Source organism: Sciurus vulgaris, assembly GCF_902686455.1.
Source record: "Sciurus vulgaris genome assembly, chromosome: 17".
NCBI lineage: Eukaryota > Metazoa > Chordata > Mammalia > Rodentia > Sciuridae > Sciurus > Sciurus vulgaris.
In genome coordinates, this window is record NC_136478.1 from 11,135,087 (window position 1) to 11,162,900 (window position 27,814).

Consider the following 27,814-nt stretch of genomic DNA (forward strand, 5'->3'; position numbering starts at 1 on the left):
TCCACCATAAGAATAAGCAACTTTCTAATGGTTTATTAGTTCTAAAATGGAACTTTATTGGTTCAAATCACCAACAGCCAAAATGTTAGTTCCTTTATGGTTTTTAAAACTAAATGGTTTCATGTATACAATCAAAGACAACACTTTTTGATGAGATTCAAATACAAAGTTATATTTATTTTCAATAATGAAAGCAAAACAAATTAGAACCAATCTACCAATTTTTTAGTCTAACACAATCTTTAGCATAAAACTATGCTCAATAAATTAAAAAAAGACATTACTATTATCAGAGTAGGGTTTTTTAATATTTTTTTTTAGTTGTAGATGGACAATACCTTTATTTAATTAATTTATTTTATGTGGTGCTGAGGATCGAACTCAATGCCTCACACATGCTAGGCAAGCACTCTACCACTGAGACACAACCCCAGCCCCAAGTAAGTAGTTCTTGAGACTCTAGGGTTTATCTGTGTTTTAAACAAAACTGCGTGGTAGGTAAAGGAACACATACTAGAGATTCAACTGAGAAGGGCTTGACAAAACAACAGCCTGGAGCAGGGTCCCCAAATATCAAGTTAGCAAAGCAAATAGAACTTGGCGCTCACTGAGGGAACGATTTGGGAAAGTCCATGTAATTAAATCTTCTCATATTCTAGATTCTTTTTTTTTTTAAAGTTGTAGACAGATACCTTTGTTTTATTTATTTAGTTTTATGTGGTGCTGAGAATCAAACCCAGTGCCTTACAACTGCTAGGCAAGTGCTCTATTACTGAACTACAACTTCAGATCTCCCCATATTCTAGATTCTTGACATGGAATCCACCACAATTTAGAGTGACTTCCACCAAAAGATAAGAGGCTTTTCATTTGCGCTGCATGAAAAGATCTGTATGCCTAATTTTCCTCCTCTGATTTTGTTGCTAGGTTTGTCACCAATACAGCAGGGGTTCCATTCCAGCAAAGGAATACTACTACTAGACCAACCTCTCTGGTTTAGATTTTCCTTTCATAAACATACTGATACTTGCCAGGGACAGTTCTAAATATGCCCAATTTCTTTTATTTTTATCTTCCTATACAACTCTGCTTGGTTACAAAAATCAGGCCTCACAAGATAATAGGAGCATTGGTCAGAAGATAAGGGTCAATTTTAATATAAGAACTCTCTGAAGTTCAATGGTCACAATTTTTTTATAGCCTCATCTGCCCCACCTACTTTCTTTTCTCATTATATTGCCAATTATTTCTTTCGGAATTCAATCCTCCGAGCTACATTCTGAGCACCAAATTTTTTGACCAATGCATTTCTGGTGTCTTCGTCATCTTTTTGCAGATCTAAGTCATCTTGTCGGGACCAAATTGGGTATCCATCAGCTCTCTGACCAGCCTCTAAAAAGTAGGAAGTAGCCTCCAGCTCACCACTATTTTTTAGAAAGGCCTGTGTAACAGTTGAAAGATCCAAGTTAAACTTTTCCATTAATTGCCGAATGATCTTAATGGCTGCTCCCACCTCTGGTGTAGAAACTTTTTCTTCTTCCTCCTCCTCAGGCTGTGTTTCTGAGTCTTCCTCCGGTGTAGGGGGATCATCATCACACATTGTTATATGTATTTCAAAATCAGGACTCTCATCTGCCTACAGAGGATGAGGAAGACCAGTTCTGAATTACCAGATCTCAAACTCTTACAATACCTTGTCTCTCCCAACGACCACCCACTTTCCCCTTCAGTTCCTCTAATATGCCACGTTACTTCTTACATTTATCCACGCTGGATGTATGTGTATGTTTGTATATATGTGTGTATGTAAGTGAGAGTCTGGGGATATGTGTGTGCACATGTGTATATGTAAAACTGACGATGCTATTTCAACAGATTAGAAGTCACATTGAGCCGGGTGCAGTGGCACACACCTGTAATCCCAGAAAATCGGGAGGCCGAGACAGAAAAATTGCAAGTTCAAAGCTAGGCTCAGTAATTTAGAGAGGCCTTAAACAACTTTGTGAGACTCTGTCTCAAAAAAAAAATCAAGGGGCTTGGGAGATAGCTCAGTCGGTAGAGTGCTTGCCTTGCAAGCACAAGGCCCTGGGTTTGATCCCCAGCACCCAAAACAAAACAAAACAAAACAAAAGAATAATATTTCCCTAAATTCTGTCCATTCTTCCACTCATCACCTATGGAAACTTTAAATTATTGCTCTCTTTTAAAATGAATTATCACTGGTTTTCCTTGTGTTAATAAGTTAACTCACAACATCTTTTTCCTTAAAGAAGATATAGAAATAAGAATTATTTTATTTTATGACCGGGGATTGAACCCATGGATGCTTAACTACTGGGCCATATTCCCAGTCCCTTTATTTTTTATTTTGAGACAGGGTCTTGTTAAGTTGCTGAGGCTGGTCTCAAACTTGCCATCCTCCTGCCTTAGCCTCCTGAGTCACTGGGATTACAAGTGTGTACCACCACACCTAGCTATGATTTGGATTTCTTAAAAAATTATTTATTATCATTATGTTATAGTTCCTGCCTTTCTCAACAGCTATTATTAAACATGGGATTCCAACACAATATTAGAAGCTAGAATAAAGAGTAAAATATTCCCCCAAACATTCTAAGAACATAAAAACTAAATTTGCCTGATTAAATAACCAGTCACTGTGGTACACATCTTTAATCCCAGGTATTTAGGAGGCTGATCACAAGTTCAATGCTAGTCTGAGCAAGATGCTGTCTCAAGGAAATCTTTTTTAAAAGTACATTTATGCTCCTGAGAATCCCAAAAAGCTTTTTTTTTTTTTTTTTTTGCAGTGCTGGGGATTGAATCCAGGGCCTTGTGCTTGCAAGGCAAGTAATCTACCAACTGAACTATATCCCCAGCCCACAAAAAGCATTTTTAAAAGACAAATTCACAGTTCTAACTTTAAAAAACTTATGCTGAGATCAAAGTGGGATGTTTTATATTGTTTAAATATAACTCCCTATCCTGCCTCATTTATCTTTCTTTCCACATCATCATATTCTAACACAAAACTAAAGTTTTACTAAGCAAAGCTTCAGGGCAACATGCCTAAAGCCTAAATCAGTCCCACTTTCTCTTTTCCCCTTCTATCTTGAATTTCTCTTTTACCTTCCTGGGCCTCAGGAGGGTGAACAAGGTAGAAGAGATAACCAATTTCAAAGAAGAGAGGGAGGGAAAAAAACACATGAGTAAATCTATTTAACATACCACGACGTCCCCAAAATCCCGAGTGGCTTCTACAAGCATTTTTTTGACTGCCTCTTCATTCTCCTTGATCTCTTCCTTCACATATTCTTCTTCTGGCAAGTCTGGAGTTCTCTTATTCTGTGGTTCTATTAAGAAGAACAACAAAGATTAACATTAAGTCTTTTATGCACAAACCAAAAATATAGTGCGTGCCATGTGAGCTTTGGGCCAGGAGTGAGCCTGTACTCCCCTCCCTCACATTAGTAGATAACTGCTTTTTCATTCAGAAAGGTTAAAAAAGCATCAGATATGCATGTCCAATAATCTCTATGCTCATCTCCAAAATGCTCTACTATTCAAATGATGATATTCCTAGACTCTGAAATTCAAGAATATTCTCCCAGCTTCATTCATTTTTCGTTTTATATTTACAAATGCAAATCAATAAACCACTTCAAAAGTTGGATTCTCTGAGGCAGTCTGGGCAACTTAGTAAGACCCTGTCTCAAAACAAAATTTTAGTAGAGCTTGGGAAGCAGTTTAGTAGCTCCATGCTAGAGTGCTTGCCTAGCATGTGCGAGGGGAGGCTCTGGGTTCAAACCCCAGTACCATCTCCGGCCAAAAAAGGTGGCGGATTCTCTGAGTAGCAGCAGATTCTGCGATGGAGATTAACATTTAAAGAGTTTATTAGGGAGTGCTCTTGGAAAAATACTTGTGGAAGAGAAGAGCAGCAGAGAGAGCAGTTGTGTTGGAAAAGCATTTTAAGGAGAATTTAGTCAAATCCAGAGGGAATTTTGGAGGTAGGAAGGCCTTTCAGAGTTGACTGAGGTTGGTGTAAAGGAAGAGAGCCTATATAACTTCACGAAGTCAGTCACTGGACACCTAAGAGAAACTTTGGGCAAGACAACTCTTCCAGTAACTAAAGACAGACCTGGGTAGTATACCACAATCTACTACATATCATCTATAAAAAGAAGGGTGTCCCTAAATTTAAACATCCTTAGTTCCCTTTTACATTTTGTTCTCTGAGGCTTTAACTCTGCTCCTGCTATACTTCCTAAAATTTACAAGAAAATAGAAAAATGGAGGTTTCTTTTGCAATGGAACTGTTCTGCACCCTGATTTGGGTGGTGGTTACACAAATTTATATATGTGTTAAGACACATATACAATTGATGAATGGATAAAGAAACTGTGGTATATATATATATATATATATATATATATATAATGGAATATTACTCAGCCATAAAGAATGATAAAATTATGGCATTTGCAGGCAAATGGATGAAATTGGAGAATATCATGCTAAGTGAGATAAGCCAATCTCAAAAAACCAAAGGACGAATGATCTCGCTGATAAGTGGATGATGACACATAATGGGGGGTGGGAGGGGTTAGGGTTAGAGTTAGGGTTAGGGAGTGGGGCAAGAATGGAGGAAGGAAGGTCTGTAAAGGGAAAAGGGGGGTGGGAGGGGTGGGGGGAAGGGAAAAAATATCAGAATGAATCAAACAACATTGCCCTATGTAAATTTATGATTATACAAATGGTACGCCTTCACTCCATGTACAGAGAAACAACATGTATCGCATTTGGTTTACAATTTAAAAAAAGCAGAAAAAAAAAAGACACAAATAAGTAGAAAAGTTTCTCAAAAAATTAAACATAAAATTACCATATGTCCAGCAATTGTATTTCTGGTTATATACCCGAAAGAATTAAAAGCAGGGCCTCGGATATCCACGTTCATAGCAGCATTATTCACAACAGCCAAAAAATGGAAGCAAAATGTAGTACATAATATTAACATAATAAACAGTCTTAGAATGAAATTCAGACACACTACAGTATGAATGAATCTTGAAGACATTATGCTAAGTGAAATAAGCCAGATACAGAGTTTCAGTTTTGGAAAAGGATATGGGATGGCTGCACATGTAAATGTATTTAAGGCCACCAAACCAAAAATTTAACACTTAAAACGAATGGCAAATTCGTTACGCATTTTGCATCATAACAAAAAATTTTAAATGCATACAACTGTACAACAAATAAAAAATTTTTGGTACTGGGGATTTAACCCAGGGATGCTTTATTACGGAACTACATTGCCAGCCCTTTTTCTTTTCAGACAGAACCTCATTAAGTTGCTTAAGGCCTCTCTAAGTTGCTGAGGCTGCTCTCAAACTTGCAATACTGCCTGAGCCTTCCGAGTTGCTAGGATTACAGGAGTACACCACTGTGTCCAGCTAAGAAAAAATATTCAATTTTACTGTATATAAATTTTAAATTTAGTTACTAAAAAAAGAATTATCTTTTAAAGATAACATGGTAAAATAATTAAATGGATAGTATATATCATATTAAAGTAATAGTAAAATCATATAAAATATAAAAATGTTTATACTTACACAAACAAGTAACAATAAACAAAATGTGAGATATAATAAAATAAAACAGATTAAATGCCTGACATTTACTTCAAAATAATCCAGTAAATTGGGATGAAGAGTATAGATGAAAAAACCAGCATGAACTATAATCAGGTGAAATAGGGGGATGGATACATGCATTTTAGCTCCCTTTACTCTTCTATTTTTACAAATGTCTGAAATCTTCTATAATAAAAAATAAAGACGGTTGGAGGTATAACTCAATAGTAGAGAGTGTGCTGAGCAAACACAAAAGTCCTAGGTTCTCTCCCCAGCATGTACACACACAAAAAAGGCAACAGTATGGTTCGTTCAGAAAACACAAAAGGGGGTAAAGCCATCTGTGGATACAGACTTCAGGATAAATCACTGTGTTTAAAAAAAAAAAAAAAAAAAAAAGCAAACAGAACAAATATTTCTAGTGTGTTAGTATTACTATAAGCCAAAGGGACACCTAACAGACAAGGGATGCTGCTAGGAGAGGAAACAGGGGAAGAGACTTGTAGCAGGGAGATGGACTTCACTACATTTGCTTTTGCTCTCAGAATAAATTTGTAGCATGAACTCCTAGAAGCAAAATTAACATTTTGAAGGGAACATACATGTTTAAATGTCAGATACTGTCAAAAGGCTCACCAAAGGGAATATACCAATTTCCTTCTACTAACAATGTAGGCATGAACTTGTTTTCTTACACCTTGCTAACTTTGGATATTACTAATTTTGTTAATTTTCACCAATTTGATACATAAAATATGGCAACACTTTGCTGTGATTTACAAAACAACAACTTCACACAGTTATTTTGGTTTCATGAATCGTAAGTGTAGGCCTAGCTTATACAGGTCTTCTGCTCAGGAACTGATTTACTTTTATTAATAACAATGTTTCCGTATTTGTTTATTGGTCACTTATTTATTTCCTTTTCTGGGAAATTCTTATTCCACTTTCTTTGCCCATTTTTTTTCCTTTCTTTTCACACATTAAAATAATGTATTTCCTGTGGAGAGCAGTGACTGAGATTGGGATCTCTGATGACCTCATGGCTGTGGCATGCTGGGTGCCTGGGAATGTTTCTGTGCAAGGGCACAGGATGCTTAGCTGCCGTGGCAATGCCCTGCTTGAGGAAGCTTAGTGCAAGAGTCCTATCAGCTCTGACCTTGATCTCAGGCACATAGCTCTTGGAAATGAAGGAACTGTTACACTAGACAACCACAATGTTTCACCAGCTCCACTTTTCCTATTACTGCCCATACTTTACAGTAACTTTTATAAAACAATTGACTTTCTTGAGAGCGACACAAAGCTCCTAACATTGTATTTTGCAACTGTGGGTTCAAACCGCAGAAAAGCTACACAGATGTCCTAGTTTCTATAACTTTCCTTAATACAAAGAATAATGCTTCCATAGTCTTTAACCTGACAATGAGACATATGTAAATAAAGATCCCTGGTGTAACTCTGCAGATATGCATCTCCATCAGGGAGCAGAGCTCCACCTGATCCCAGCTTAATCTTCAAAATCTGTATTTATGAGTCTTAATTTTTTTAATCCCCCTCTCCCCTCAATGGAACCATGAGTTTGACTGCGCTGTAATTCCGATCTGTAATATTCCTAAAACAAAATAGGGCTGGGGATCTGGCTCCGTGGTTAAGCACCCAAGTTCAATCCCTGGTACCAAAACAAAAACAAAAACAAAATAACATCAGTTTCAGTGCCTTCTTCGTACATTTTTCTATTAGTTTTCTGCTTTTTACTAGCTTCTGAGAATTCTTTGGACATTAAGAAATTTAAATCCACTGCAATGTTTTGGGAATATTTTTCTGGTTTGCCTGCCAACTTTATCATAAGAACTTTATTTATTTATTTTTGGTACTGGGGATTGAACCCAAGGGGATTTATCCACTGAACCACACCGCCAACCCTTTTTTATATTTTAGAGACAGGATCTCTCAAAGTTGCTGAGGCTGGATTTGCACTCATGATCCTCCTGCTTCTGCCTCCCAAACTGCTGGAATTACAGGCACGTGTCACTGTGCCCAACAGAAGGTTTTAATATTTTTATTAAAAAAATTTTTTTCATACATGTATACAGGGTAATAATGTCTGTCTCATTCTACTGTCCTTCCCATCCCCACCACTCCAACCCTCCCCTCACTCCCCCTCTACATAATCCGAAGTTCCTTCATTCTTTCCTACCCGCCCTCCACTATGGATCAGTATCCGCTTATCAGAGAAAACAAAAAAACAAAAAAAAAGCCTTTGGTTTTTTGGGATTGGCTTATTTCACTTAGCATGATATTCTCTAGTTCATTAGAAGTTTTTAATTTTCAAGTAATTAAATTTGTAAAACAGTCTCTTTGGTTTCTTGACTATCACCATGATAATACTAAAAAGCATATTCATCCATATGTTCTCTTAGTCATTTTAGGATTTTAATTTTTATTATTTAAATATATGATCATCAAAACATTGTTTTAATGAATAGGGTGAATCCAGCTTATTCTTGTCCACATTCCTAACAGCTTGCCAATAGTTCCAAAATCACTTATTTAATTCTTTCTCTTATTTCATTTCAATCATACTGTTCTGTGTGTGGCTCTAAGAACACACCAGCTGCATGACTACCCCAGTGCTTTTTCCTTTGCTATTCCCTTTGCCTGAAATACTCTTCCCAGATATTCTCCTGGATTGCTCTTTAACTTCGTTTGGTCTTTGCTAAACCATTCATTTATCAGTGGCCTTCTCTTACCACTATAAAAAATGACCTCCTTGGGCTGGGGCTGTAGCTCAGTGGTAGTGGATTCAATCCTCAGCACCACATAAAAATAAATAAGTAAAACAAAGGTATTGTGTCCATCTACAACTAAAAAAATTAAAAAAAAAAAAAAAAAGGAGAGAAAAAAACAGAACTTCCTCCCCAACCCTTACCCTGATTTATTTTTTTCTCTATAGCACTTACCACTGCCCAGCTAGCATGTTAAGCTCCATGACCACAGGGACTTTTATTTATTGTTATATCCCAGCAGGACAACAGTGTCTGGCACTCAAATATCTGTTGAATGAATGAATCTGAAATGTCACTTTTACCAAAAACAAAATTCCTACCAAGTTTGTTGAACAGGAGAAACAGATCTTTACCTATCCGGACTTCAACTGTTAGACGAACAGCCGCCACGTAAGCAAAGAAATGGGGGTTGGGGAAAGAAGGCCTCTTTAAATAAAAGGGTCTGTCATTTAAGCTGTCAATACCAGTTATGTGAAAAGTAAAACATCTTAATAGCTTTGCACTGTGTCCTAACCACACCGGAATTCAATTTGCAATTCAATTAAGTTAAAACAAAAATGAAATGAGCAAGACTATACGAAGAACTTCTGATGTGAATACGCATTCAATAAAGCCAAAGCGCAAAAGTAAACTGGTCTGGCACGCCTTTAAAACGACTTGTACTTAATCTGCCAGAACACAGGAGAAATCTTTTCTCTTCTTTTAACAAGTCTTTTAAATCTCTGAAAAATTCAAGAAGCCGGTTACCCCGTTGCCTCTGGAAGGAACACTGGGTGCCTGGTGGGCAGGAGGGGTGAATTCACATTTTTCCATACATTGTGATCTTTTTCAAACTTTGAAGACAGAACATGTCAATAAGCTGGACGCGGGCGGGGCGCAGGGGCGGACGCCCGCAACCCCAGCTCCTCCGGAAGCTGAGGCAGGAGGATGGAGCTTGAGGTCAGCCCGGGCAGCCCAGGGAGACCCTGTCTCAAAACAAAACAAAACAAAAAACCCGAAAGCTAGTCGTTGGGATGGTACATTAAAGCCAGCGAGCGCGGGAGAGCGTCGAGAGCGCAGGGCAATTGTACCCGAGGTCAACGGGGCGAGGCCCGAGCGATGCCAGACTGGACCTGGGCAGCCCACCCCGCGCGCAGGGGCCCGCGCGGCCTCACCCCCGCTATCCGCGGCCTCCGGGTCCTGCTCGGCCTTGCGCTTGAGCTTCTGGGAGGAGGGGCTCACTGGGGCGTCCCCCAGCAGGTACTTGTGCTCCTGGCCGCGCAGGTGCTTCAGGTAGCGGTCCTTCAGGGACTGCCACGAGTGCTGTGTGAGCGAGCTTTTCTCCATCGCCTTCCACAGGGCGTTGCCGGTGACCGAGCTGGGCGAGCGGGCGTTTTCCTTCACGTAGGTCAGGATAGCCACGTCGTCTGCGTCCGTGAAGGCGATCCGCCCGGTGAGCGGCTGCGGCTCGGGCTCCGCGGCGCCCTCGGCCGCAGCCCCGGCCTTGGACTCGGGGGCCTGGTCGGCCGCCGCGGCCGAGCCCAGCCGGTAGGCCTCCAGCTCCAGCCTCTGGTTGCGCTCCACGCAGTCTAGGATGTACTGCGTGGAGATGAAGTCTCCCGAGGCCTCGGCCAGCGCCTCCCCGGGCTGGGCCAGCAGCACGGCCCCGGGCTCCTGCACCCGGCACACGGTGCCGCCGCCGTGCAGGATCAGCGTCGACAGCCGGCGCTTAGCCGGGCTGGGCCGCACGTAGAACGACAAGGGGCTACCGTCCTCCCTCACGAACAGAGTGGAGGAGTGGGTGGGCCCGTTGGGGTCCTTGCCCAAATCCATCGCCTCCGCCATGTCCCGCGCTCCGCACCACAAGAGCTGCCCGATACGAGCGCTTCAGCACACAGAGCACAACAAACAGGATCCGCCGCCGCGAAGCCCAGCACTGCGCCTGCGCGGGGCCCAGTCCGTCCAGAGAGGCCGCCCCTTGCCCCGGAAGAGGCGGGTCTTAGGCTCCTGACCCGGAAATTGTCGTGTCCCCCCTCGTCACTTTTGGGTCGGGCCCTTCGGGAAGATGGCCACGGTGGAAGGGGCTGAGGTGAAAGTGGATGGCGAGCCGAAACTGAGCAAAAAGTAAGCGTGGCGGTGGGTCGTTAAGCCTTTGTGGTCACAGAGTCCAGGCTGCGAAGTGCCTCGAGGCTCCCGCCAAGCGGGCTGTTGCCGGGCTCCTGCTCTCACGGGTACGCACATGCTGGGTCGTAGCCGCTGCGCCCTGGAAACTACCTCCTCCGCGACGTCCCGGGTCCCCCATCTTACTGCAGGAGAATGCGGAGGAGAAACCAGCACGAGAACCCAGAGGAGACAGAGAGGAAAAGTGAAACTCACTTCCCGCCCCACTCTGACAACCGCATTCTTTTATTATGGAGCCGCTTCCTGAGGGGGAGGTTGGAGAAATGCTGAGTACCTTAGCTTTTTAGAAAGACCTTAGATTTCTTTTTTCGTTTTTTCCCCTGGCCTCACCAGAGTTATACTGCACCTCGTGTATGAAAGGGGGTCAGTTCTAAAACTGTCGTGCACCTACCCAACTGGATTATGCGGAGTATCTATGAGAAATGAGTGAGTGATCGGTGTCCAGCAGTGGAGACCATCTTATTCAGCTAATACACCAAGCTGCCCTTAGTCTGCTGGGTGTTTCTTTGTTAACCACCCAAATCCTTGAAGTGTGTAGGTGAGCACAGATCAAGATTAGCCACCCTTAACTGGCTGTGTCTTATTTTCTCTAAACAACTGTCCTCCCTCTCTATCTGGGCTCCTCATTTGAACCATAGAACACTGGCGATGATTTGAGTGTGTTCTCAATGCTCCGAAGGTACTCCCAATTAGTACCACTCCAGAGGCAGAGGAGGGAGGTTAAACATTTTATACTGTGGTGCTTTGGTGCATTAGCGCTTAATCCTCTTGCTGAACCCTGAGAACTGATGAAGACACTTCAGAATTGAATAAGAATTGATTTTTTTTTTTTCCTTCTGTCTCAATTTTTATACTTTGGTGTATTTTAGAGAGGCTAAAAGGGAAATGTCTAAATTTATTATTTGCTAGCACCCTATATGTTGTCTTTCCTTGTAATGATTTATGGATTTCTTTAAGTGTTCAGGACATGCTCTTAGACCTTCAGGAAAATTGAGTGCATTTTGATATGTCACATCAGTATTTGAATTTTAGAACTGTAAATCACAGATACTTTAAAAGCAAGGTGTTCAGTCTATAGTGCTCTTTTGAAGTAAATTGAGAAAACTAGTCAGTTCTTTCTACTGTTTTCTTAAATACAGCTATACTTTTTTTGAGCAGTTTTTATGTGTAGGCACCATGTTAGATTTATACAAGTTTTCTCTCTAATCTCAGTAGTAAAATTGTAAGTAAAAAGGTTCATTTTTCAAATTAATAAACTGAGGTGGTAGGCGATTAAATGCATGCTAAAGTATTCCTTCCTACTGTGTGTTCTGGCAGTGATCCATAGCACTGGGGCAGAGATCTAAAGTGAGGTTCTTATCAAGTCTGCACTGACTGCGTACTGCCTCACATTGTCTAAAAGAATTTCTTGTTGATATTGTATGTTGTATACTCCTCTAGTGACCATCGACTAAACTAATTGTGATTAACCTTCCCTTCTATTTCTTGACTTTTCTTGGTCTGAAGTTTTTAGTGAGCACCATTTCATGCTAGGTATTGCCCCCAATACTTGCCCAAATGATTCAGTGTCAAATGAGATTCTATCTCAAATTTATTTTAATACAATAGTGTGATTCCTATAATCGCATTATATTCCGGTTTCACTGATATGTAAACAATGAAATCTAATATCCTACCTGAATTCACCTTTCCTTCTTTGACTCATAGGTGTTTTGTGTGGTTCGTTCTCTCTCTCTCTCTCTCTCTCTCTCTCTCTCTCTCTCTCTCTCTCTCTCTCTCTCTCTCTCTCTCTTTCTCTCTTTTAATTAATGGGATTTCACCACTGTGTTTTGTCTGGGCTGTTCTGGGCTCAAGTGAGCTTAGTGCCTCAGCCTCCCAAATAGCTGGGACTATAGACACATACTCTACCACACCCATCTGTTTGGCGTGCTTTTAGCATTTTCTAGAGCTTGCATTTGATAGTAGTATTTCCTTCATATTTTATATGCTTCCCATTGACATAGGAAGGTATTTCATTTTCAGGAGCAAAATCACATTTGGGGCTTCAAAAACATTGCCTCACATTCTGTCTTCCATATTATAGAGTATTGTGATCATTCTATCTGTTGATTGACCTGCATTTGACTTTTAGCTCCAGTTATGCACCTTTTTTCCATAAGCAGGACAGAGAACATTGTCGGTTACAGTTGCAGAACAATGTTAAAACAGGGTTGCTGTCAGTTAAGAGGCTCTTAATTTAGATGGGACCCTAAAAGGTAGTGCAAACATTGCTCCCCTCCCCCAAATGAAGAGTGCACTTTGGGTGGGTATATAATGTCTGTCCCATCTGACACCACATCTCTGTGTTTCCTGCTAGGTGGTGGTGATCATTAGTTCCAGGGTGTTCTGCCATGTTGATGCAAGCTGCTGTAAGGCTTGTTAGGGGGTCCTTGCGCCAAACCTCCTGGGCAGAGTGGGGTCAGAGGGAACTTCGACTGGGTCAACTTGCTCCTTTCACAGCGCTTCACAAGGACAAGCCACTTTCTAATAAAAGAAGGTTGGTGCCCATTACCTTCTTTATTGCTCTAGGAGCAAAAATCCTTTTCCTGATCTGTTAAGCCCCTGGCTGTCTTTGGAATTGTTGCTAAGGAAAAAAAGAACTCTACTACTAAAATCAATAATGCTTTACTGGCTTTCTCTTTATAAATTCAGATCTCTCTTAGAGTCTTGAGATGATTCTAGATCAGTACTGAGAACAAAATCCTTGTTTGAATAAAGAACTTTTGGTGCCATTTGTGTGTTTTTTGGTTTTTTTTTGTTTTTGTTTTTTTTTTTTGTCTTCCTGGGGTTTTGTTTGATTTTGAGATTAATTTGGTTCTAGTTTTGGGGCTATCCTTAGGACTATTGTGGGTTATCCTTAGGATTGAATTAAGAGTTGAATGGAAGGCAGGCTTATCTTAATCCTAGAGAAAACCAGGTAGCCTCTGCTGCCCACTGATTGAATTATAGCATGACAGGCAACTATTATGAGACAGGTTGTTCCTAGAAAGGGTTGCCTACTTTGAAGCCATCAGGAACCATTTTTCTTGCTTAAAATATAAAGTAAGTCAAAATCTCAATTTTTAAAATTATTCTGTGTGTTTTTTTTTTTTTGGGGGGGGGGGGTACCAGGGATTGAACCAAGGGTTACTTAACTACTGAACCAAACCCCAATCCTTTTTACTTTTTATTTTGAGACAAGATCTTGCTAAGTTGCTTAGGACCTCCCTAAATTGCTGAGGCTGGCCTTGAACTTGTGATCCTCCTGCCTCAGCCTCTGGAGTCACTGGGATTACAGGTATGTTCCATCATACCTGGCTAAATTATTCTTAACTCATTGAAAATGAACCAAACAATACAAGCATGGTATGACATCTGTTGCCATGGTTCACTATTGGCAGAATATTCAATTACCATCAGTGGTTTGAAAGAATGATCCATCAATTTTCTTTAAATAATGAGGGTAATCCCCTCTACCCAAGTCTGTTTGTTTCTGGGTTCAGTTAGCACTTCAGAGCATAGTGATACTGAGTTACCTACTTTTTTTTTTTTTTTTTTTTAAACACTAGGGATTAAACCCAGGGATACTTTGCCACTGAGTTACAACCCCAGCTCTTTTTTTATTTTTAATTTTGAGACAGGGTTCCACTAAGTTGCTTAGGGCCTCACTAAATTATTGAGGCTGGCCCTAAACTTGTGATCCTCCCACCTCAGCGTCCCAAGTTGCTGGGACTACAGGTGTGTGCCACTACACCTGGCCATTGCTTTGGTTTTAGGTTCTCAGGTGACACATATCAGAAATTTGGATGACAATAGATTTGACCAGAAACATCCAAATTTGGATGTTTTCTGTGGTGGATGTAGAGAGTGAGGAATACCTAGACATAGCTTACATTTGAATGCTAACTAAATGCCAGGGCCAGGATCATCCCTTTACAAATATCTCAATCCTTACAACTAGTATGAGACTGTCTTACTTCCATTTTCTAGAAGGGAGAAGTTAAGTCATTTCCCCAAGGTCACATAATTGGTAGGTATGTCAGAATTTAGTCTCAGGCAGTCTGACTAAAAAGATGGTGTATTATCCTCTGTACTCTGCTGCCTTGTACACTGTTCTGCCCTGCTGTCCATACCAGGCTTCAGTGGGCCAAAAGTGAGACCTGTGCTAACAGCCATTCTTAGATTGTCTGTGGGGTGTCTTCCTGAGCTCTGTAAAGCCCACTCTCGCCCCATTTGTGACCTAATTCACTCCTTAGTGAGGGGATGGTAAGACCGCTAGAAACATTGCCTTACCAGTTAGGTCTGATACTGTAGGAACTTTATCTTCTACAGAGGCTACCAGGCAACTGAGAGTCAATCCTTGGTTTCAAGGAGCTCCATAGCCTAGATAGCTCAAGAAAAGCCTATCATGATGATTTTCTAGGAAATATTTCTTTCCTAAATATAAACTAATATGTGGGATTTCTTTGTCCTGGTGCATCTTGGTTTTTAGTTGGGACCTAATACCAAGTTCAGACTGGAAAGCAAAGACTGAAAATGAGCTCTTGCATCTTTGTACTAAGCTTATTTTTTTTCTTTATCTCTTTCACATATAGAATTTAGTGACTTAAGAGACTGGATTTGGGTATGGAAGAGCATTTCCCCCAAGCTGTTCATATTTTTGGAAAATGGTGTGGGGCAGAAGATGGAAGACTCTTGACACAACTTTCACATTGAATGCTTTCATTTTCCCAACAGTGAACTAAAGAGACGCCTGAAAGCTGAGAAGAAAGTGGCAGAGAAGGAGGCCAAGCAGAAAGAGCTCAGTGAGAAACAGCTAAGCCAGGCCACTGCTGCTGCCACCAACCATGCCAATGAAAATGGTGTGGGTTCTGAGGAGGAGAGCCTGGACCCAAATGTGAGTCCCCCAGGCTGTTAGTATGGATGAACACAGGAAAACTTCTGATAAGGCTTATGGCAGATTCCTTGAGATCAGGCACTAGGAGATAAGTAAGAACTCAAATAGGCACTGGACCCTGAGTCATTGCCAGTGAATAAAAAGAGCTTGTCATTCTATCTGGCTAATGGCACAGGCCTTGAGTTTTTTATGTCAACTCCTAACAGGCAGTTGGGAAAGTCCAGAACTCTCAAGTGACTAATTAATCATCCTTAGCTAATCATCCTTAGACCTCATAGTACCTCCAAAAAAAGTGTTTCCCCAAAGATGGACTACGGTTTATTTTAGTTAGCAAAATATAGTTCATCAGTCAGATCTACCTCCCTCTCCCTCATTTCATCCTTCCCTTCCTGATTATATATCTAAAATTGTATTAGATATAGCCATGCCTGTTTGTTTACATTTGTCTAAGTCTGCTTTCTCATTACAACAGCAGAATTGAGAAGTTGCATCAAAACATTTACTGATCCCTGCTGTAGAATATCCTCCAGACCCCACAGTCTTGCCTCAGAAAAAAAAAAATCTAATGTGTAACCAGGGTTAGGAAAATAGTTAAGAAGAAAAGTGACTCACCATGCAGATGTAGTCCACAAAAGGAACCAAGGAAACATGTATCCATTCAACTCTTATTATTTTAAGTAGAAATCCACTTTTTCTTTTCTATTTTGAAATTCTGGTCTTCATTTCCATATAGACCTGGCCAGTCCACATATTTTAGGTATATGAATATTACATATTCATATGTATGAATTCAAGGGTGCAGAGGTGGTGGTTAGAGAGAACCTCAATGTTTTGGGGCCCCACTGAGGAGTCCTGCTAGATGGGCCACTGGTCTGGCTCGGTTCAGCTTCTCACAGGTTCTGTTTTTTGTTGTTTTATTTTGTGTTTTCTTTAATAGCAATACTACAAAATCCGCAGTCAAGCAGTCCACCAGCTGAAGGTCAATGGGGAGGACCCCTACCCACATAAGTTCCATGTAGATATCTCGCTCACTCACTTCATCCAAGAATATAGTCACCTGCAGCCTGGAGATCACCTGACTGACATCACCTTGAAGGTGGCAGGTAGGAAGATTCCCTGGCAGTTTACTGAGCTCCCACAGTAGGAAGGCCCTTTCAGTAACACAAAGGAAGGTTTGAGTTGGTCTTGCTCTCTAATAGACTGTGTTAGAACCTGTTGAATTAGGGTGTACTATTAAATCTGTTCAGGAGAGAAGCAGAGCATTCCAGGAGCATGGGTCCCATTCCAAATCAGGTGAGGCTACTGAGGAAGGGGCATTCTCTGAGAGGAACTCCTTACCTGATGCTGCTGCGTCGTATAGTTCATAGTTCTTTAAAGGACTTCATTCATCAGTGGGGAACCATGCGCCCAGGCTCCTAAGAACGCCTGGTTTCATTTTGAGAATGCTTTATTTTTAGAGCATTGTTATTTGGGGGTTATAATATCTTATGTGGGATCTTTTACTTAATTTAAAAAAATCAAATCATGTCTTTAGCCTCTACTCCCCTCTCCCCAAATAACAATAACAAATAGAACTATTTGTTGTACAAATGTAGAACATTCAAAGAAGGGGATAAAAAGTTTAATTACCCATGGTTCTTCCACCCAGGGAGAACCTCTGCCAACACCTAAATGCCCCCCAAATTTGTTCTTTTTCTTTAATGCCTAGTTATTTCACTAAAATACATCTTGATATTGGTCATTCTGCTTTGGTTATTTTCAGGTACATGCCTTTACTTGTGTTTTTTGTTTTGTTTTGGTTTTTTTTTTTTTTGCGGTGCTAGGGATTGAACCCAGGGTCTTGTGCTTGCAAGGCAAGCACTCTACCAACTGAGCTATATCCCCAGCCCTACTTGTGTATTTTAAAGTCTTTTTCACATAAGGAAATTTACTTGTGTTTTGTATATTGTTTTGGATTTTTTTGGTACTCATTTTTTCTGTATGTTGGATCTTTGATCCTTTTCAGTAATTGTCATTTTCTCTCAAATCCTTTTTTTTTTTTTGGGGTACTGGAGAGTGAATCCAGGGGCACTTAACCACTGCGCCACATCCTTATCCCCTTTTTGTATTTTATTTAGAAACAGGGTCTCACTGAGTTGCTTAGGGCCTCACGAAGATGTGAAAGCTGGCTTTGAACTCGTGATCCTCCTTTCTTAGCTTCCCCAGCTGCTGGGATTATAGGAATGTGCCACCTATCTACACTCTCAAATCCTTTTTATCTTTTCTTCATGTTTGATTTTAAATTTTATTCTGTTTCATCTTGTTTTTCTTAACATACTATTTGTAGTATGTAGTCACTCATTTCCTTCTAATTTAATCATCATTTCTGATTTTTTTTTTTTTTTTTTGGAGGGACTGGGAGAGGTGAGTACTGGGAATTAAACCCAGTGGCACTATACCACTTAGCCATATCCCCAGTTCTTTTTATTTTTCTTTCTATAGTTTTTATTATTTTTTTTGGTACCAGGGACTGAACCCAGGGGCACTTAACCACTAAGCCACATCCCCAACTTTTTTTTTGTACTTTGTTTGGAGACAGGGTCTCCCTGAGTTGCTTAGGGCCTTGCTAAGTTGCTGAGACTGGCTTTGAACGTGCAATCCTCTTAACTTCAGTCTGCCAAACTGCTAGGATTCTAGGCGTGCACCACCATGCCCAGCATCATTCTGAAAAAAAAAATTTTACATGGTTTTTAATTCTTCCTATGTATCCTCATTTCTTTGTTTTGCTAACTCTAATTTGTTTTCTTAATGTCTTTTAACTCATTGTGAAATGGTTAAGATTTTTTTATTTTCTTGGCATGTCTTGAGTGCTTTAATTTTGTCTGTGTGGATGCTATATATTCATATTATTATTCTCATCCTCCTGCCCCGCTATCCTGAAAAAATTGAACCCAGGGCCTTGCACATGTTAGGCAAGCACTCTATCACTGAGCTATATCTCAGCCTTCTTGATTTTATTTTGAGACAGGATCTTTCTAAGTAAGTTACACAGGCTGTCTGAAAATTTGTGATCCTCCTGCCTCAGCCTCCTAAGTAGCTAGGATTACAGGTGTGTACCATGGCCAATTTTGTTATTATTGTTCTTGTTTTATTTTGTTTTTTGATTATTATTATTTTTTACTTTGTTTTTTAAATAATAACTTTAAATGGTGTTTGACCTCAATTCTTGTATGATGCTTATTTTTACATGAAATTTCCTGAATGTTAATAAGGTTAGTGTATAGATACTTGTTCAACTTCTCTATTTTATTTTTGTGAAGTGTTCAGAAATATAGAAGTTGGCTTTCTGAGGTTCCTTTCCTCACCTTTATTCAGCTTTCTCTCTTCCTTTGTCTGTTTTCCTTGTCCTGTTCAATTTGACCTCATCCTGGGAGGGAACCTTTTCTATTAAGAGTTTCTTTGAGCTACATTGCTCCATCCCCTTTGAAGCATTTTTAGTGTAGCCCCAACTTTATGGAAGTGGACACATTCTCTCCCAGTTTCAGCTGCTGTCCTCTAGTTAGACTGGAGAAAAATGTTTATACATTCTCTAGTGAATATCTTTGGCTCTTGGGGGTTCTCCAGTTCTCAAATCTATCAGATTCTTCATCCTTCCCCACTGCATTATTCCCATATGGAGGTTTTAGGACTCTTGGTACTTTGCCCCATTCATCATTTGTATTTGGGGGTTCTTGGAACTATCTTCCCATACAATTGTATCCATGGGTTTTTGGCTGTATCTTTCTGGTTGCACTCTGGATTTTTATGTTCTGTTTAGGAAGATCCAAAGTCTATGCTGCCACTAGCACTGCCATTCTCTGGGAACTAAGTATCTTTAAAGCCATATCTTGCCACGTATGGTGGCACATGCTTGTAATCCCAGTAACTTGGGAGGCTGAGACTGGAGGACTACAGCTTTGATACCATCCTGGGCAACTTAGCAAGACTGTCTCAAAATTAAAAAGAAAAGGCTGGGGGCTGGGGATATAGTTCAGTTGGTAGAGTGTCTGCCTCATATGCACAAGACCCTGGGTTCAATCCCCAACATCACAAATATAATCCCAGTGACTCAAGAGGCTAAGGCAGAAGGATCACAAGACCAACCTCAGCAACTTGGCAAGACCCTAAACAGCTTAGCAAGACCCTGTCTCAAGATAAAATATTTTTAAAAAGGGGGACTGACTGGGTATATAACTCAGTGGTGAAGCCCTCCCCTGGTTTCAATCCCTAATACCAAGAAGGAAAAAAAAAAGGTTGGGAATATCACATGGTAGTAGATTACTCCTAGATTCAATCCCCACTACTGCAAGGACAAACTATCTCCCCACATATCTTTGGTTTTAATGGAAATCATTAGCATGAAGAGAAAGGAAGGTTCTGAACCTCAGGCCACAATCAGATTGTTCTGGTTTATGTTGTGGAGGGAACTTTTTTGGCACCGATACCACAAAATGGTTTTGATCCACTGGTCAGTATATTTGCTCTTCTTTTTCTAGGTAGGATCCATGCCAAAAGAGCTTCTGGGGGAAAGCTCATCTTCTATGACCTTCGAGGAGAGGGGGTCAAATTGCAAGTCATGGCCAATTCCAGGTACATAGAAGTATCCTGTTTCAGGTCCTTCTGTGCTGGTCTGGAGCATCACAGTTGGGGACAGCAGCTGATGTCTTATTTTCCTATTGGTATTTGAAGTTAAGAAGGAAGGGCATGGTCAGCTGAGAAGATTAAAAAGACCATCTGTGCACCTGGAAAGTAATGACTGCTCTCCAATTTCATGACAACTAAAATGAAAGGATAATCCTTTTTAGCAGTTGGCTCTGAATCTGAGATTCTTCTAGGGCTCATTAACTTAGTATTAAAGTTGAGTTAGGGTTCCATAGTAAGCCAGTAGCCAGTATTAGTTTGAACTAATGTAAAATGAATTGCATTTTCCTTCACTCAGGAATTATAAATCAGAGGAAGAATTTATTCATATCAATAACAAACTACGCCGAGGAGACATAATTGGAGTTCAGGGGAATCCTGGGAAAACCAAGAAGGGTGAGCTGAGTATCATTCCCTATGAGATCACACTGCTCTCTCCCTGCTTGCATATGCTACCTCATCTTCACTTTGGCCTCAAAGACAAGGTAAGCTCTCATCATCTGCTAGCTGTAACACATAAATGCATTCCGTTTGTTTATCATATCACTGAATCAAATCAGTGATTTCTAACTGCTGCTTTTGTTTTAGGAAACAAGGTATCGTCAGAGATACTTGGACTTGATCCTGAATGACTTTGTGAGGCAGAAATTTATCATTCGCTCTAAGATCATCACGTACATACGAAGTTTCTTGGATGAGTTGGGGTTTCTAGAGGTAATAGAGGGTTCCTTACCTGACATGATAAGCTGCCTTGCCGTGTTTGCCTCTTTACTATCCCTTCCCCTTCCTCTTCCCAAGCCATTTCCTGTGTCAGCTTTCTTCATGCTTTAACGAGACCATCTACTTTTTTGCAAGTGTCTTTGTTCTAATGTATTTATTTGGCATTCTGCCTCCCACAATATTTAGCAAGGTATAGTGCTGTCCACATGCATATCAAGTTCAATATGTTATGAAGTTCAGGGGGCTGGGGATATAGCTAAGTTGGTAGAGTGTTTGCCTAGCATGCACAAGGCCCTGGGTTCAATCCCCAGCACAACCTGGGGGGAGAAAATGTTATGAAGTAATTTTGGGTTTTGTAGTATTAAAAAATACGTTTTAATTGTATGGAAAAGACAAGTGTATGTAGTGTGAAACATTCACACAATAAATAGAAGCAAATGTGAAAGTACCTTTTGCTTCTTTCAGCTAACTTCCTTCCCCAAACTTGAGTTTAATATGTATTCTTTCTTACCATATCTATGCATACACACATTGCACATGGAGTATGTACATGTAAATGTTTTGGAGGGGTTATTTTAATTTTTGCTCTTAACTATAAATTGAGTCACATTATATGTATTATAATGAACCTACCCTTCCACTTGATGTATTTTGGAGCCTTTGTGCCCAGGAAAAGGGTACCAGGAATTGAACCCAGGAATCTTAACTACTGAGCAACACTCCTTGCCCTTTTTATTTTGTTATTTTGAGATAGGGTCTCACTAGGTTGCTTAGGCCCTAGCTGAGTTGCTGAAGGTGACTTTGCACTTGCAATCCTCCTGCCTCAGTCTCCTGAACTGCTGGGATGACAGGCATGCACCATCACCCCAGCACATTCCTTTTAATGCAGCATTATTTATTGTTTTCCCTATTAATAATTTAGGTTATTTCTGATTTTTTCTATATTAAATATTTCAATGAACATCTTTATGTACACATGGCAAATATTTCTCCAAGATGAAGTCCTAGATATAGAATAACTCCAACGATATAAGCAGTTAAATTTGTACTAAATACTGTAAACTGAATTCAAGAAATGCTGTATCCATTTAGATTCCCATTTTTAGCTTGTGAAAGTTTGTGGTCCTATGTGATATTAACGGAAATGGAGACACTATTCTAGAAAATGAAGCAACCTATTTTTCTTTGTCAAGCACGTGTGCATTACTTTTAAACTTAGTTTTACTTTGAGATGTGACAGGCCTTACTTTTACTTTCACTTTAAGATATAACATTGAAAGCATGGTCTCTCCCCAAAGTCTCTGATTGTATGAGAACTTATGTTCCTCTGTCTTTTTAAGATTGAAACTCCTATGATGAACATCATCCCAGGGGGAGCTGTGGCCAAGCCTTTCATCACTTACCACAATGAGCTGGACATGAATTTATATATGAGAATTGCTCCGGAATTATACCATAAGGTAGTTAATAGTAACCCATTTCCTTAAAGAAGCTAGAGACTGGAAAATAATTGGCTAACTAGGTGTTTTCAGAAAAAAGGAATATTAAAGGTATAATAGGAGAATGTTCTAGTTTGTTAGGTGTGTGAGTGTAATACTTCTAGAATTTCTCTATAGGGTCAGTAGAGCAGTGCAGTGCAGAGGGCAGAAGGGTTATCTTTCTCAGGTATACAGGTATACCTACTTTGTTTCCTCTAAAATATTTTAAGTTTATAATGTTCCTTGGTTTAGATCTGATTTTAGTCTTTTGTGAAAGAAAGATCAAAGCCTGTCTGTCATTCAGGATTCTTAGTCATCTACAACTAGAACTTGTTAACAAGAACTTGTTCACTAGTTTAAGGGAAAGAAAAATTTATTCATCTGTATAAGGAAGCTCACAATCTCTAGGATGATCAGGCAGTCAGGCTTGGAGACCACATAACTAAGAATGATACCAAATTATAGCTCATGGAGAGCACAGTGTCTTTTCTCCTAGGCATAGGTCATTGCCACTAGAATGTCTGTAGGTATTACCTCTAAAAGCTAGGTATCTGATCCCCTTCACCAAGCAAATTCTGTGCAATACATACATATTTCTTAGTAGCTTCTATGTTGAAGTCTCACCCATATATCTGATTGGTGGAGCTTAACCTAACCCCAAATGTTCCTAACATTGGAACATTTGCCTAACCCCAAAATGCTTCTCTGGAGAGGCCCTGACTCAGAAGGGGCAGGGCAGGGAGATACGGGAAGAGTGTTTATAAGTTCTAGGTAGCTAAAAAGAATGACATCTGTCCACTACAGGGTCTAAAGAGCATGTGTAAAGCTGTGATAACCAGTTAGTTGACAGAAATTTTCCAGGACTGTTAAGACATGATTTCCTTCCCTGAGCATGGCCATGTGTTGTTAGATGCTGGTGGTCGGTGGCATTGACCGGGTTTATGAAATTGGACGCCAGTTCCGGAATGAAGGGATTGATTTGACTCACAATCCTGAGTTCACCACCTGTGAGTTCTACATGGCATATGCAGACTATCATGATCTCATGGAAATCACAGAGAAGATGGTTTCAGGTGAGTCCTGCTAACTTTGTCTTTCAGATTTTTTTTTTTTTTTAATATTATTTTAGTTGGCAATGGACCTTTATTTTATTTATTTGTATGTGGTGCTGAGAACCGAACCCAGTGCCTTGCATGTGCTAGGCAAGCGCTCTACCACTGAGCCATAATCCCAGCCCTGTCTTTCAGATTGGTTTGTGGGGGCAGCTGTGCTGCTTTAAGAAGAGTGCTTCCTAGATTTTGTCCTCTTGAAATGGCTGGTTTCTCTTCCAGGAATGGTGAAGAACATTACAGGCAATTACAAGATCACCTACCACCCAGATGGTCCCGAGGGCCAAGCCTATGAGATTGACTTCACTCCACCTTTCCGGAGAATCAGCATGGTAGAAGAGCTTGAGAAAGCTCTAGGGGTGAAGCTGCCAGAAACTAACCTCTTTGAAACTGAAGGTGAAAAAACACTCCGCTTTTGTGTAGCCTGTCTTCCTGTTCAGCCCTAAATTTGATTGGGTCAGAACTAGGATTTCTATACCATTTTCTTTTGGCCTTGCTGTTGTTTTGTGGTGCTGGGGATTGAACCCAGGGCTCACACGTATTCTATTGAGCCACATTCCCAGCCCCATACCACATTTTCTTTATGTTTTTACTGGGCTCATGTGATCTCTCTTGTCCTAACTTTTACATTTGTTATCACAGAAACTCGCAAAATTCTTGATGATATCTGTGTGGCAAAAGCTGTCGAATGCCCTCCACCTCGGACCACAGCCAGGCTCCTTGATAAGGTTAGAGGCCATGCCCTATTGTGTTCTCATGTCTGTAGGAAATAGATCACACTGGAAGAATTCATCTTTGCAGCTTCATAGGAAAACGTTAAGATGAAATTTAAAAAATTAAGAACTGGGAGTAATGGGCACACTCTTGAAATCCCAGCACCACAGGAGACTGAGGCGGTTTGAGGCCAGCCACAGCAACATAGTGAGACCTGGGTATGTAGCTCAGTGGTTAAAGGTCTTGGGTTCAGTCTCAAGTACCAAAAATAAAAACTTCGAACTGTTAATGCTAAGTTTTGTGCCAAATAGTTCATGTGCATTATCTCAGTTAATCCTTTCCCATCTTGAAAAAGCTATAGGATAAATCTATCTGGGTGGGAGCTAAGGTCTTCTCTTGGGCTAAGACTATCAAAATACTATTCAGAAGTGACATTGAGTTCTGCTTTGGTTTTTATTAAGCTTGTTGGGGAGTTCCTGGAAGTGACATGCATCAATCCTACGTTCATCTGTGATCACCCGCAGATAATGAGCCCTTTGGCTAAATGGTAAGATATAGCATGGTGTTTAGTTACCTATTGCTGCATAATCACCCCAAAACTTAGTGGTGTAAAACAGTTTATTTTCAAGATTTCCTAGGTTTGACTAGGTTGGTGTTCTCCATATAATGTTGGCTAGGATAAATCAGGTGGTTTTTTTTCTTTCTTTCTTTCTTTCTTTTTTTTTTTTTTTTTGGCGGTGCTGAGGATTGAACTCAGGGCCTTGTGCTTGCAAGGCAAGCACTTTACCAACTGAGCTATATCCCTAGCCCAAGAGATTTTATTAAGTGGACAGGTAGAGTGTCTCCCTGCAGCGAGAGAAAATGAGAGAAAAAGAGAGAGAGGGCATGCAAGAGAGAGAGTGAAAGCCAGGAGAGAGCCAGGTGGTTTTTTTCAATGGGGAATTCTGCCAGGGAATTTCAGTTCTCCTCCTCATGGCCTACCATATGGGATATCATCCTCCAGAGCCTCTTAATGTGGCCTTTGGCAGCATGGCCTGGGCTTCCTTTCAGCATGGCCAAGCCTTAACATGCCAAAACATTTCAAGCAAGGCACAGTGGTACACTACTGTAATCCCAGTGACTTGGGAGGATGAGGCAGGAGGATCACAGGTTCAAGGCCAGTCTCAGCAACTTAGTGAGACCCTGTCTCAAATAAAACATAAAGAACTGGGAATGTAGCTCAGTGGTAAAGTACCCCTGGGTTCAATCTCCAAAACCAGAAAAAAAACATAGCAAGCGTCTGTAATACCCATTGACCAAACCAAGTCATGGCCTGCCCATAGTCCAGGTGAGCAGGATGTAGGAGATATGAAGACAGGGATGTGATTCCATGTAAACTGTCTGCCATGCCGCTTATACAAAGCTAATCAATTTTTCCTGGTTCTCTCATCCTCTTCACTATTCCATCAAATGATTGGGTGCTGAGACTGCACGTAGGCTTCAGGTCATAGTCATGCTCTTGAGTCAACTATAATCCAGGAGCTCCTGTACCAGATGGTAAATCAGGGGCCTGTATATGCAGCCTTCTCTTTGGTCTTCTGTACCCAGGCACCGCTCTAAAGAGGGTTTGACCGAACGCTTTGAGCTATTTGTCATGAAGAAGGAAATATGCAATGCCTACACTGAGCTGAATGATCCCATGAGGCAGCGGCAGCTGTTTGAAGAACAGGCCAAGGTAAGAAAGGAGAGTGCAGACAAAGGCATGTATTTCACCACCTAACTCAATCACCAGAAGATAGCAGCTTTCACCCTGGTCTGTGTCAATGTGCAGCATTCTTGGTGACTAAACAGAAAGAAGGATAAGCATAGCCTTTTTGGAGGAAGTCACATTTCAAGGTGGAAACTTTGGTTTTTGAGAAAGATTTTCTGTATGGGGGGCATGACATTTGTATTAAAAATACATTCACCTAACAAGAGCATTATTTTTCTTGGATTGTATATTGAAGTGGCTTGGGAATAAGGCAGATAAGATATAAAGAATACAAAACCCCAGTAGGCTACCTGTACTATCACTGCCACCAACAAGTGGGTGGTCTTAGGAAATGGGAGAAGGACTCTTACAGTCATCATACAGTCTTTTGAGAATTAGTCTCACTGGAGAGTTGCAGAATTCCAAGAAGTGGAGTCATTTTAGAGAATTTGTGTGCCTTCTGAGATAGAATTCATCAGTCCTGACCTCCAGGTCTTAAGAAAAAAATAGCTCAATCCTGGAGTTAACTGGGAAATCCTAGTTTCTAGTAAGTCCTGAGTGCTAGGGTCTTCCCTGAAATGATGGTACTCCTTCAGATGTTTTAGTGTGTTCATTGGACACTTGGATGTCCTGGAAGAATGTCACCTTTTTGTTCTTTTTTATTCTTCTAGGCCAAGGCTGCTGGTGATGATGAGGCCATGTTCATAGATGAAAACTTCTGCACTGCCCTGGAATATGGCCTGCCTCCCACAGCTGGCTGGGGCATGGGCATTGACCGCATCACCATGTTTCTCACAGATTCCAATAACATCAAGGTACATAGCAGTCCTCCTTAGCACACACTGCCCCAAAGCTCCATTGTTCTGGAAGCAGAGCGTGTGGCCCAGGAGAGTAAAGAAAGGGTTTGGGTCTGTCAGGAGGAGCTGTTGGAGGAATTCCGTACCACTCCACAGAAGGTGACTCAGAGCTGGGGAGATAGCTCAGTTGGTAGAGTGCTTGCCTTGCAAGCACAAGGCCCTGAGTTCAATCCCCAGCACCGCAAAAAAAAAAAAAAAAAAAAAAAAAAAAAAAGGTGACTCAGAGCAATCTGACTTCAGATAATTTTAGTTTCTCCAAGTAAGATAGGAGGAATTAGTTGCTTGCATTTCATGAGGATCCAGGGAAGTGCTAAGCTCTCTACAGGCATTAGTTCATTTAATTTAAGTCAACCCTGTTAGGTGTAGAAACCCAATTTTTGTCCAATTTTAATAGAACTCATGTATACTCATTCTTTTGACATGGTGCCCTAGGGAGTACTGTGCATTCATTCTCTTCTGTCTTTACTGAGAGGGACTGAGCTGAAGTAAAAGAACTCATTTTTCTAGCTGGGATATATAGATGTCTAGATTTAGGTGATAACATTAACAGAGGCAAAAGGAGTAGAATTCTTCCTAGCTTCAAAATGCATCTTTTTCTCCTTAGGAGGTACTTCTGTTTCCTGCCATGAAACCTGAAGACAAGAAGGACACTGTAGCAACCACTGATAGACCGGAAAGCACAACTGTTGGCACTTCTGTCTAGAAAACAATTCCAGGGCATGTAAGTCAGGAATCCTTGCATTTCTGCCAAAGATCAGGTCTGAGGGAATTCTTGTATGTCGCCATCTATTTGACTACCACAGTTTAGTTCAGCCACCAGAAGAGAGATGAATTAAGAATTTCTTTTTACTCCTTGTTACCAAATAAACCATTTGTCTCTTTATCTTTGGACTGGTAACTCTTTTCTCAGACTGCTGGTTCAGTGAAATGTTTAGGATTTGCCCATCTTATTCTTTGAACAAATTTATATCAATGTCTGCTGTGTGCCAGCATTGTTTTAAGAGATTGGGGGTGCTGGGGAGATAGCTAAGTCGGTAGAGAGCT

General features: G+C 40.7%; 2 protein-coding genes across 3 annotated transcripts; one reads left to right on the top strand and one right to left on the bottom strand.

Annotated features, from left to right (window-relative positions):
* Positions 1 to 1,056: 1,056 nt before the first annotated feature.
* Positions 1,057 to 10,359, bottom strand: TERF2IP (TERF2 interacting protein). The gene is made up of 3 exons (XM_079119678.1): positions 9,584 to 10,359; positions 3,229 to 3,353; positions 1,057 to 1,636 (listed from the first exon to the last, which is right to left on the bottom strand). The coding sequence occupies exons 1-3, from the start codon at positions 10,251 to 10,253 to the stop codon at positions 1,244 to 1,246; spliced, it is 1,188 nt and encodes a 395-aa protein (XP_078975804.1). The 5' UTR covers positions 10,254 to 10,359; the 3' UTR covers positions 1,057 to 1,243.
* A 16-nt stretch (positions 10,360 to 10,375) lies between these two features.
* Positions 10,376 to 27,653, top strand: KARS1 (lysyl-tRNA synthetase 1). 2 transcript variants are annotated; one of them, XM_079119668.1, is made up of 15 exons: positions 10,429 to 10,532; positions 12,946 to 13,125; positions 15,345 to 15,504; positions 16,442 to 16,607; positions 20,019 to 20,112; positions 20,462 to 20,648; positions 20,752 to 20,877; positions 22,224 to 22,343; positions 23,272 to 23,434; positions 23,693 to 23,866; positions 24,113 to 24,198; positions 24,646 to 24,731; positions 25,772 to 25,898; positions 26,585 to 26,728; positions 27,375 to 27,653. In XM_079119668.1, exons 2-15 carry the CDS (start codon positions 12,980 to 12,982, stop codon positions 27,471 to 27,473), a joined length of 1,878 nt encoding a protein of 625 aa, XP_078975794.1. In that variant the 5' UTR covers positions 10,429 to 10,532; positions 12,946 to 12,979; the 3' UTR covers positions 27,474 to 27,653. The 2 variants fall into 2 exon arrangements, with proteins under 2 accessions (XP_078975795.1, XP_078975794.1); XM_079119669.1 differs by lacking the exon at positions 12,946 to 13,125 and having other exon boundaries at positions 10,376 to 10,532.
* The last annotated feature ends 161 nt before the right edge of the window (positions 27,654 to 27,814 follow it).

Coding starts and splice junctions, on each gene's coding strand:
- TERF2IP (XM_079119678.1), bottom strand. CDS start 10,253: ATGGCGGAGGCGATGGATTTGGGCAAGGACCCCAACGGGCCCACCCAC. Junction 3,354..9,583: donor GGAGGCCGCGGATAGCGGGG/GTGAGGCCGCGC, acceptor TCTTCTTAATAG/AACCACAGAATAAGAGAACT. Junction 1,637..3,228: donor GGGATTTTGGGGACGTCGTG/GTATGTTAAATA, acceptor CATCCTCTGTAG/GCAGATGAGAGTCCTGATTT.
- KARS1 (XM_079119668.1), top strand. CDS start 12,980: ATGTTGATGCAAGCTGCTGTAAGGCTTGTTAGGGGGTCCTTGCGCCAA. Junction 20,878..22,223: donor ATGAGTTGGGGTTTCTAGAG/GTAATAGAGGGT, acceptor TGTCTTTTTAAG/ATTGAAACTCCTATGATGAA. Junction 24,732..25,771: donor ATGAGCCCTTTGGCTAAATG/GTAAGATATAGC, acceptor TTCTGTACCCAG/GCACCGCTCTAAAGAGGGTT.